We start from the raw sequence: 11,308 nt of genomic DNA on the forward strand, positions 1-11,308 counted from the left end.
GATGGGCTCCGCGCGTTCCGCTCATGTGGAAGCCCCTGAGGTTGTGAAATCAGGCAGCAGCGGCTAAAGCGCACCAGCTTAAAAAAAAAAAGAAACGAAAAAGCAACGGAAAAATAGCAACAAAAGCCCCACAGCGCTTGCACTTATTTGCTGTGTTTTTTTACTTTCCCCCCTTAGGGGGCAGAGCTGGAAGAAGTGGAGTTAGAAGTGCCCCGCTGCTGTTAAAGCCTCCCGAGGCGTTCTTGAGCCGTGCGTGCTCCTGGGGAGGGAGTCGGGGAGTTGCTGCCAGGGGATGCAGCGCCGGCTGACCAGGGCCGGAGCATTTTCCAGCCCCTTCCAAGGGGAGGCAGGAAGGAAGGGACCAGAAATAGACTGCCGGCAGCCTCTTCTGTTTGCCTTTCTTTCCCAGTGCTGCTTCAGTCTTGCTCAGCCCCCGCTGGAGCCCCTCGAATCATTTGAATGCTGTCTTTTGTTTCTAGCTCTGATTATCTGAGATCAGCTGAAATGACCGAAGTGATGATGAACACCCCAGCTATGGATGAGATTGGGCTAAGCCCCCGCAAGGATGGCCTGTCGTATCAGGTAAGTGCTTCGCTGACTGCTTAGGTAGTAAATCTCCCATGGAATTGTCGGGGCTGGACTGCAAACTCGGTCTAATGTACCTTTCCACAGCCTGACCTAATAGCAGGTCTTGCTGTAGTGAGAACTAGTCAACAGACTGGAATGCTTGCTTGGCAGGAGCTGGTTGTCTAAAATATCACTCGGTATCAGACTGGATTGGTGAAGGACTTAGTTGTTTCTCAAGTCATCGAGCCCTCACTCATTCAGCATTCTTGGGGGCTTAGTGGGAGATGGGTTAAAGAAAGGTTTCTGCCACTCACTGAGCTGAGAGGACTCTTGAGATGTCTGTGTAACACAGCATACAAGCGATCTGCCTAGACCAGGAGGGAGCTGTTTATATGGCACTTACATTTATTTTTCTTTTATCTGTTTCTTGGTTTTCTTGAGTGATGTGTCCATTTGAGAGAGTATTATATAAGATATAGTGAGGCCAGAGACATCCTAAACAGGCCTTGAAATGACCCTGGAGATACCTCCCTAAAGGCATGAGCTGCATTCATTTTCAAAGTTTTTACTAGTGTAATTAGCTATTAACCTTGAGATCAATGAGTGGGCTGAAGAGGTGGTCTTAGAAATTAGTTTGAGCCTTGATCCTTTAGTCTCAATATTCCTTTCATTTTCTAGCTTGTAGTTAATAAAAAGTCAAGTTTTGCATCTTAGCCTACTAGATCCATGTTTTCCTACTTTTCCAGGAGACTTGTTGATGAGATTTAATGTAGGTGCTGAGTAAATGCAGATGACTCGCATCTGATCTGCGTGTTGGGTGACTCTTCCCAGCCTATCCTGATGCAGGGTTCTTCCTTTGCAGTTGTTGTACAACCAGCACAGAGGCAGTTGTTCATGCGAATGAGGTGTGCTGTTGTATGCTTGCATATTTGTGTCTGAAAAAAATGAGCTACAAGGTCGTAATAGTGTGCTGAAGCATGAAATCAACTCAACTTTGGGCCGTGGCTGAGGCTTCCAGCAGAAGCTGAAGCTACGGGGAGGAGAAGGGGATGCATTGCTTTTTGGTCCGAATGCTGGATCTTGGGGAGTCCGAGTTGTTTGGTGTATTGCCGGTGTGTAGAAATAGCTGTGCTTCAGTGCTTGAGTTAGTGGAAAGTATATGGCCTCTTTTTCCTCTCCTATAGAGGGAGTGTGCAGCAACAGAAGTGGTTGCTAAGCCTGAAGCAATCAAACTAGCCTGTGTAGGATCTTGAGTTGTCTTTGTGAATCACTATGGGAAGAATCTTAACCCAGCCAGGTCAAATGCCTCTATTTACCTATCCAAATTTTCCAATGAGAGGCAGAATCTAGGTGCCCTGCTTGTTCTAATGATTGCTCCAGTGAAGTTTTTCCCCAAGTGCTAATGACCTTGATAAGTCTGCTTGGGCCAAGTGGGGAGCAGGCCTGTTCAGTTTTGAGTGGATCATCTGAACCTGAAGGTGCATGAGTCATAAATGCTGATGACTTGTATCTATATAGGGCTTTTACATTCTGCATCTCTTCTCTATAGTGGTCTAGTCATAGATGACTATTTTTTTTCAAATGCCTGCAAGAGCTGGTAACCTGTACTTCACCCTGATGTAAGCCAAACTAATGGCAGCAAGGATTGAGGTGTTGAAATGGAAGATGCTGGTGGTGTGTGGGCTGTGTGAGGTCTGTCTCTAAATCAGGTTAGTGTAAAGAGAATTGGGGAGCAGGCTGCAGCCTTCCTTCTCTGGCTACTAGGCTGAAAATGTCATAGTGTAAATCCAGGTAAGTTGAAAGCATCCTTAAAGGGCTGAAAACTCAAGTTAGAACAGCCAAGAACAAATCTGATGCAAGTCACACCATGAACTCTTTGTTCTGACTCAGACTTTGCCACTTTTCTGCTTCATCTTGCTGGTGGTGAGAGTTTGGTACGTGGAAAATTGTGTGCTAGTCTTAGGACTGTAGTGCAATAACTTAAAACCAGACAGGGCTAATGGAGCATGACTGCTCCTACACTGAGGCTTGTTCTAAGCTGCAACATCTTCCTCCACTCATCTACAGATCTGGGCACTCACGATGCGAGTGTACCAGCCCATGGCTGGCTGTGAGAGGCAAAAAAAAAAAAAAATTAGAGCCAGAACTGGGGGAGGCAAGTATTTAGTTTTGAAAGTTTCTCTTTTTCTAGTGGTAGAACTTGGATTTATTTTACTACAGAGATGAGCTCAAATTGAGGTTCAAAATGTTCCCCTTTAGGCTGTGTAGAGGTGAGACTGCCTGGGAGTTAGTCCCTAGGATGCCCCCTGTGAGCCTGGGGTCTGCTTCTGCCCCCATATGCAGACACAAAACTCTCTGGAACAGAGGAGATGGTGCAGAAGCTTTGGAACCATAAAGCACATCAGTATCTGCTACAGACAGATTTGTCCTGCCAACTGTACTATCTCAAAAGTATTTTTGCCTTTACTTGGAAGTAAACTGAGGAAGCAAATAAACTCATACCCTGAGTATAACCTTCAGCAATCTGATTCCTCTATCCTGTGGAGTTCACTGAACTTGAGGGCTCCTCTCTGTCTCACTGGTTACAGAGGGAGGGAACTTGGCTTGTGGACTCTTTCCTTCGGCCTCCTCCATCCCCTTGCCTCTGCTCATGCTCTGGAGTGTCTGTCTGTCTAGGCATCAGTTGGAGATAGGCACCCTTCACCTCCTGGGCTTTGGTGGGCTGGCCATCACTGCTCTTTAAGCAATGATCTGAAAGCTCAGATGGCAGAAGTCATGTTGGTGATAACAGTTGCTGCTGTAGGCTTAGTAATTCGTACAGTTTCATTTGCAAAATGTGTTTTCACAGCATAGAAATGCTTTTTTACAGTTAATACACAAAAAGCTTGTAAGCTGATGTGCTAATTTCAAAACCTTTCTATGTAAAGCGGCTTTTATTACTGTATTTGAGACGTAAAGCTGCTTTCTGAGCCCCCTGAAGATGGTTCAGCCAAGAGATTTAAAGGGCCTGAGCAGAAGTGAATGTGAAATTGGGGCATGAGTCTCAGAACAGGATGGCATAGACACAACAGAAGACGCAGCTGAAGAGATGATGTCATGCTGGGTCTTGTGCCTGCAGTGAAGAGCTATTTCTGGATCTTTAATAGATGTCCCATAATTCCCATGGGACTTGCTAAACAACAAAAAAACCCCCATCCTCGTTGAAATGCAGCTGATGGCTCAAGATGCCCCTGCTACAAACAGATGTGCCTATGAAGAGCTTCATGCCTGGCTGTCTCCGGTGAGCTGGGCCTTTTCCACAGCTAGTCAGAGCTAATGGACCATTTGCTGTTTTCCAGCCTCTAGATATACCTGTTCTCTGAAAAGCCTCATCAGTGCTCTGCTAGCTTGTCCTCTAATGCCGTCTCGCAGCAGCACGAACAACGTTACTGAAACTGAGGCTGAATTAATCATTTTGCAGAGCTGTTGTCAAAACAGTGCCTTGACCTGAATCCCGCCTTGCTTCTTGGAAGCGGAGCAGGGTCTGAGCACAACTGAAAACACCTCGATGTTCGAAGTGGTTTATTTTGGGCGAGTGCTGCATCCTGAGTTGAATGTGCTACCTCGCTGCAGACCGGCTGGCTCGCTGGTCCCGCGGGACCTTAGGCTCCCTTTTAGGAGATTGCCCTGCGAAGGCTGAGCTTGCCCTCATGCCATCAGCTGGGGTTTGGTTGTCATGGGGAGCTTGAGCTCTTTTAAGTCATGATCGCATCACGCTGGGATCTGTCTGGGTTAATCACAGCCACAGCTAGCTGTGAGTCGTGTCAGACTGGCTGAGTTTAGGTAAATAGGCTTAATGGGCCAGCCAGTGTCTGCAGCGAAAGCTTGGGTTGTCTGTCTTGTTGGGGAAAATCATTTTTGGTGAACACAACACCCCTTTACCAGCACCAGTGAAGGAGCTGTGGTGCTTGGAGCTAAACTAACTAAACTAAACTAGGGGATCAGCAGTTAGTTTAGCCCCAACTCAGCTGGGGGATCACCACGTTGCTGACCCAGTGGCTGGTGGCAAAGGGTGGAAACTGAGCTTCCTTTGTAATTGTCCTGTTTGCTTCTAAGGTGCTTCATGTCTGTGCAGCCTTGATTTATGCAGAGGAAGTCCTGCGTTAGACCTGGCGCTCGCTGCTACTAAAGGTCTTGAGACTGGCCTGCAGGGTTGTGGGGGATAGCAAGTGATTTTAGGAGAACTTGTTCACATAGCTTATCCGATGCATGCTTACTAGACAAGATTAATAGGCTGAGTCAATGTGTATTCCAGGATCTGAGACCTTAAATGAAGGCAGAAGCAGGATATGGGATAAACAGAGCCAAAACTAATCACATTCACAGTGATGGTATGCAAAAAAAAAAAAGTGTTCCGCTGAAAAGCGACCTGAAGACAGCAGCTAAATGGAACATCTCAGTGCATGTTTTTTTCCTGCCTCCTTGATGCCTTGTTACTCTGATGGAAAATTGTTGTGAAATTTCCCTACCACCGTCCCCCAAGACAGGGCAATCTGTCCGTGACTGCAGAGTTGTCATGGTTCAGAAACCTGAGTCACAGGCTGCTGTGTGCATACTGCATGGAGCTCAGTTTCGAGTCATGACTACTATGTGAGTAAATGTATGTGTTAGCACTGCTTCCTATAGCTGGAAAATTCCTCCAAAGAGGATGCTGAGAGATGATGTAAATATTTCCTGAGATGAGCTTGCTGTGCTTCTCATTTACAGTAATTTTTTAATAACTTAAATATTTATTTTGACTATTGGCTTGATACTGCTGAAGAGGCACAAAACTTAGCTTTTCAGTACTGGGAAGATGAGTGGTACTTGTACATCAGGGGTGTATCCAATACCTGTAGTGGGATGCCTCAGTGAAGGCTTCTCAGTCTTGTGTAGTGGTACCACAATGAAGAGAAACTTTCCCACTGCACCCACCCCCCCCCAGAGTAACTTAATTTGGAAAGATCTTTTTGCCTTAGACTCCCTGTAATAAGACTGAAATTGTTTTCAGCCCCATGGGAGGCAAGACAAGCATTTTAACTGTGGGTGTTGGTATGGAGTACACATGTGGAAGTTGTTTTGAATTTACAAGTGTCACTTGGATTATGGTAGTGCTGAGCTAATCCTCTTAGTTGTCTGACATCTCTCCTGCTTTTGGTGTTTCTCCATCTCTGTGAATGCTGAGGGAGGGTATGAGCCTCCCCAGGGCAATGAAAACTTTCCGTTCTTGTTGCCAAGACTTTAGTTGAGGATAGTAGAGCTAGATCATCTGAAACAAAGGCAAACATGATTCTTCTAAAATAATTTTAAGCTTTCGTTTCAAGTTCTGCTTTTTGCTGCCCTGTCCAGCTGCGAGGCTGGTTGATTTATATGTGGTCTGGGTCAGTCTGTGAGGAGAACAGAGCCCAAAACATAATCGGGAGGTGCCTGTGAAAGCCAGTCTTGCTGCAAATGAGAGAAGCTGTGTTGACTAGTGTAAGAAGAAATATACGTGTCCTGTGTGATTTGTTCAGGTGTTGGGTGGATCTTTCTGTGGACCAGGAGCTAGGGCTCGGCTACAGAAGGGGAGGTGCTCTGCAGAAGCAGTTGCAGCCCCTCATGCTATATCATGCAAGTGGGGAGGAGGAAGATACCTTTGAACTGCTGCTAAATTTGCTTTTGGGTAGCCTCCACAGGCAGTTGGTGGTTGTCGCTTGTCCCCCATCAAGTGACCAGATCAGCCAGGAATAGGCGTTTTCTTCATCTGTGTGCAAGGTGGCTCTTTCTGAGAAACAAAGCGGGGGGATTTAACCCACTGCTGCTGTGCTCTTCGTGTGGTGGGGCGATGCAAAGCCTTCCTCCCACATGTCTGAGCTGGGTGATGTGAGCAGAAAAGCTCGTAGGCAGGTTTTGCTGGGCAAGCTGTGCTGGCTGCTGTGCAGAAAGGTGCAGAGCTCACAGGTCAGAGGTGAGCTGCTGCATTCCCAATGGGGACCTTGCTGCAAGTTTCAGAGTTGTTTGGGTTTAATTTTTTTCTTCCTAGAAAATCTGGGACCAGATTAGGAATATGGGTCCAACAGATGCAGCACGGCACTATTGATGTGGTACAGCAGAAAGCTGGTGCTTGCTTATCTCTCTTGATAATGAGCCTGGCATCGCAGCTTATTTCGGAGTGAGGGGAGAGTTTGGCTGGGACAACTTCTCCACCTGGCTTCCGCGGATGTACAAACAGTCTTAATCTGAAGCCCGTTTTCCTTTGGTCCCTGTGCTTGGCTTGCTGTGTCACCCTGCCTGTCACATGCGAGGAAATCTGCCTCTGTGTATTTTTTCCATTGACTGTCCACACCCCTTGAAAATGCAGTTGCAACATCTTGCTTCATGCTGCCTCGATGATTAAAAAGCATGACTTAGTGGAAAAAATCCTGACCTTCTTGGATTCAGCCTGTCCTGCAGCTGTTTGAGATAAGATTGTGCTAGGTTTTTTATTATTAAAAAAGCTGTGCACCACATTTTGGGGATATTTGTTTGTAAGGAAATGACTACTACTTAGTTTCTGGAAAAAAAAAAAATCTGGCAGGCTATTTTCAAAGAAACTGCTCCAATTTGACCTAATGTGCTTAAAATGATAGCAGCCAAAGGTTAGTTTAATTATTGTACTGCTATTTTTCTTGCACAGGAGGTTATTTTCATGACATTATCAGCTTATGTAACCTCCTGAACCACACTTCTTTTTCCATTGCAACTTTCTAAACCATGTAATGTCAAGGGTAATTTTTTTCCTATCCTGAGTTTAGATAACAAGTTGATGCTTAAGAGCCACCGACTGCTTCCAGTAATGTGTCTGAAAGTGCCTTTATTTGGCCAAGCAGAAGCCACAGAGCTCCAAGAAACAGTTTCTGTCTCACTTTTGCCAGCAGTGACTAACAACAGGTAGCTTATACCACAGTGCCCATGTCACCATGGCCAAGTTCAACGACCTCGCTCGCTCTTGTGCACCTCAAAAGCACGTGAGTGGTGGGAGCTGGGCTCCTGCACGACTGTCCCTGGGACCAGTTGGAGGTGTGCAGACAGCCCCTGCACTGTGCATTACCTTCAGTTATCTTGCCTGACTTTGCATGATGCAGCAACCTAATGGCTTTCTTAAGTTGGTAGCTTTGTTGCCACAAAGCTTTGGATGCGAGGAAGAAAGGTGGTTGAACAGTAGAAGACTGAATATGGACAAGGAGGTAGTGGTGTAGTTAATAGTTGCTAGACTGAAGGACAAGTTGATAAGATATTGTTCTACCTCAGGGTTTGGGCCGGGGCTTCCCAAGGAGGTGGGTACCTGCACGAATGGCATGAGGAGAGCTGTTCATGGTTTATGCTCAGGGTTCCTGGATGGGGAACCTGCTTTTGTGACTGGAACTGCAGAGATTGAAGTAGGTGAGATCTTACTGTCAGATGGAGGCACCCACAAAAGGTGTGCCTGGCTGAGGCTGGCAGTGCTGTTCGTGCAAGGACGCTCATACGGCTCACTTGAAGGCAGCTGGTGTTTAAGGACAGTGCCTGACTCCTCACCTGGTCTGCAACCTTGAGGGTTGATAATGACAACAGTGCGTGTTGTCGTTATCTTCTTTCGGGCGCTTAAAGGTAACTGTAGTGTGAAGTGGGTACCCTAATTGTTTAGTCTTCTGGTTACCAGCGAGGGAATATGCTAGGGCAACTGGTTCTTGTCACCAAGCAGCTCTTTTGTGGATGAGCTGGGATTTGAAGCTGTTCCCCTAGCAGAGCATCCTAGCAGAGGAGCAGCCTTTTCTGTTCGCATTGCAATTTAGTCATGCAAAGCTCCTGCTATTACTGCGCTGCAATGACAGATTTTTCTGTACTCATCCGTGCCTTTACCTCTATTCCTAGTAGGATCAAAGTGTCCATCCCAGTGACACTGCCAGCTGATGTGGACCCTGGTGCTGCTGCAGTGCATGAGCTTGTGCATGCACGTGGCAAGCGAGGAGTGGGAGGGAAGGGGTGAGGTGCTGCTCTGTGTGCACCTTAGGGGGCTGGAGAGAAGGGGGTCCCCACATTCCTTGCACGAGGGATATAACTGCTGGCTGTGTCACACGTACCTCCTGCCTGAAGAAAGATGGGCCAGTCTCCAACCCTTCCATAAGATGAGTGTCCTTCTGCTGAGGTTTCCCTCATGGTGTATGGTAGCTGTTGCATGGAGGAAACAGCCTAAATGATCTCTAAAAATCCAGCTGCCCTTCTCTTTCAGTCTAGTGCTGCGGCCCTGGAGTGATACCAGATGCAGGCTCCTGCTGGAAGGGTCTGGACTTAGCTAAAACTGGGTTGCCATGTGCCACCTTCTCCCTTCTAACAGCAGAGCCTGGAGCACGTGCCTGTTCTCATGTGTAGCTTGACCAACAGCAGGAAACAAGTTCTCAGATTCTCTGCTCGAGATAATGCTCATGAGTTTGCACACCAAGTTAATACAAAAGCACGGGGTGTCTGTGGGTGTGTGTGTGAGGCGTTTGGATAAATATCCAAAAAGGCAGATGCCTGTTGGCTGAGTGCTATCCAGGCAAGCGTGTGCTTTGGAAGTGTATTCGGCAGTGCTTATTTCCAATACTCAGATTTTAGAGAAGCTTGTTTACAAGCTCAAGAGTCTTCCCATCACACAGTACTTTATTCTGTGTCCAGACTAGTCTGTGCTGAAAATTTGAGTGTCTTGAGCTGGGTTTTGACTAAGACTGTTTGAATATAACCCTTCTCACAGACTGTTTCTTGACTCTTTCAGATCTTCCCTGACCCCTCAGACTTTGACCGTTACTGTAAGCTGAAAGACCGCCTGCCCTCCATCGTGGTGGAGCCAACGGAGGGTGATGTGGAGAGCGGTGAGCTGAGATGGCCACCTGAAGAGTTCCTTGTGCAGGAGGAGGAGGAGGAAGAGGAGGAAGAAAACTGTGAAGATGCAAAGAAGGACAAGGAGCAATAAATGGCATCTGAGGAGAGGCAAGGGACCGCACCCTTCTGAAGGAAGAGCCACACTTCTTTGAAAGTCTTTTTAAAAAAAAAAAAAAGACAAGTTCAATTTTGCACCTGCGAGATCTTAGTTTTTTTGTATTCTCTGTATCGAGAACTGAAGCCCTCAGTGTCAGCAGACCTCCTGAGGAAGGAAGGAAGTAACGCAGAGAAATGTTTGCTGTTCTCAAGATCATTATCTGTATTTTTCCGAGGCGGAGGCAGCAGTGAAATTCCAAGCACATGGCAGAGGGTGACCACGCGAGGACTGCTGGAGGGGGGGAGCTCGGGGAGGGAGAGGAAAGTCAGAGGCAGCAGCGTTTGGCCAGGAGCTGCCTCCAGCTAAAAGCATGAGAACAGAGCTGTAATCTCTCAGATTTGCCTTTCTTACAGCTTCCATTTTGTTTGCCAGGTGGGGGTAGAAGGGTGTCTGCAGCAAAGCATGGCTAAATGCTCTACTGATGAGGGGGCTGTAGCTCTACCCGGTTTGGCACCTCCTTAGGGTAATGTTGAGTGTCCATAGGAGTAGTTGGGTTTCTTGCCATTGAGCCTGTTTTCCAGCCACTTTTCCCAAAGCTGTTCTCCCCCTCTGTTTGCCTTTAGACTCTTCAATGCTAAACAGCTCTATTTGCAGGATAATGTTAGGCTGCTTCTTGTCATCTCTACTGCAAGGCCCTAGTTTATCTTGCAGGTGGTTAGCATGGGGTGATGCGCATCGTGCGTAAAGATGCTTCTGTCTGCAGCAAGAGCTTCCTGTAGGCTTGAACACCTCAGATTCTTCTCTCCTATTTGCCAAGGCTGCTGTGGTTGGTCTTGTCTTGTGCAGTGCCCAGAACGAGAGAGTGGAGGTTATGCCTCCTTACCTTGGTGTCCTTGAGGCGGTAGGTTTTTGTGTCTCCAACTTGCTGTCAAAGGGCTTGAGAGGGCTGGGGTGAAGGATCTCTTCTGGCTTTGCACTGCAGGGCCTCGTCTGTGCGGGACAGACTGGTAGGGAGCGCTGCCAGACCTGGAGGTAACCCAAAGACAAAACACCAGTTCTAGTGTGGATCACCAGTGGGTTTGCAGGAGAGGTCTGCTGGGAGAGGATTAGCCTTGGTGTCATGAGACAAGATGTGTTCCTTCTTCATAGTGTGGGTGCAGACTGGCTTTTAAAGTCTGTGCTTGAGTCCTCTTCACCATATCTTGCTTCAAGGAGGAGTTATCTGCCTCCATTTGGGGAGGAGGCCGGTCTGCCAGATAGGGTGACCTGCTGCTTTCCTGGAAAGTGATAATCTTGTGGCTTTGGGGACCAGCTTGGGAGCCAGTTGGTGTTGGGATAGGATGAGAACAGTTACCACCTAAACCAAATCTGGGATCATGGAAGAGAAAAAGAAACGTCAAGGCCTTAACCAAACTTTCATAATAATCCCAATGCCACCCCCCTTTGCTTATAACTGGTTCCATTTTTGAAATCTATTTGGACATGTGTGTATTCATATTTTTAATACCTCATGAGTAGTTAAACGCTGTTGGGGGTTGGGAACTGCTTTTAACATATTGGCAGGATTGTTTTGTCTTGCTTGTGTTTAAACATAATGGCAATAATTTATCAGCTCTGCATAACTGTTTCAGACAGATAGGAGTTTGGAGATAAGTTAGCACAAAGCGGGAGAAATTCAGTGTTCCTACGCTGCAGCTGATCTCTGGTCCATCAATGCAGACCCAGTTACACGGGCTCCCAGCCCATCTTGGTGGACAGCTGATCACT

At 47.0% G+C, this 11,308-nt stretch overlaps 1 protein-coding gene across 1 annotated transcript; it reads left to right on the top strand.

The window, feature by feature from the left end:
• Positions 1-459: 459 nt before the first annotated feature.
• On the top strand, positions 460-9,746 carry LOC104276493 (protein LBH-like). The gene is made up of 2 exons (XM_009872835.1): positions 460-582; positions 9,338-9,746. The coding sequence occupies exons 1-2, from the start codon at positions 460-462 to the stop codon at positions 9,533-9,535; spliced, it is 321 nt and encodes a 106-aa protein (XP_009871137.1). The 3' UTR covers positions 9,536-9,746.
• Positions 9,747-11,308: the final 1,562 nt, after the last annotated feature.

The sequence above is a fragment of the Apaloderma vittatum genome, unplaced genomic scaffold (genome assembly GCF_000703405.1).
Source record: "Apaloderma vittatum isolate BGI_N311 unplaced genomic scaffold, ASM70340v1 scaffold1250, whole genome shotgun sequence".
Taxonomy (NCBI): domain Eukaryota; kingdom Metazoa; phylum Chordata; class Aves; order Trogoniformes; family Trogonidae; genus Apaloderma; species Apaloderma vittatum.

What these genes read in the sequence shown, in the direction of transcription:
- LOC104276493 (XM_009872835.1), top strand. Translation starts at nt 460, where the DNA reads ATGCTGTCTTTTGTTTCTAGCTCTGATTATCTGAGATCAGCTGAAATG. An exon ending in AGGATGGCCTGTCGTATCAG is followed by an intron (nt 583 to 9,337) that starts GTAAGTGCTTCG and finishes TGACTCTTTCAG; the next exon opens with ATCTTCCCTGACCCCTCAGA.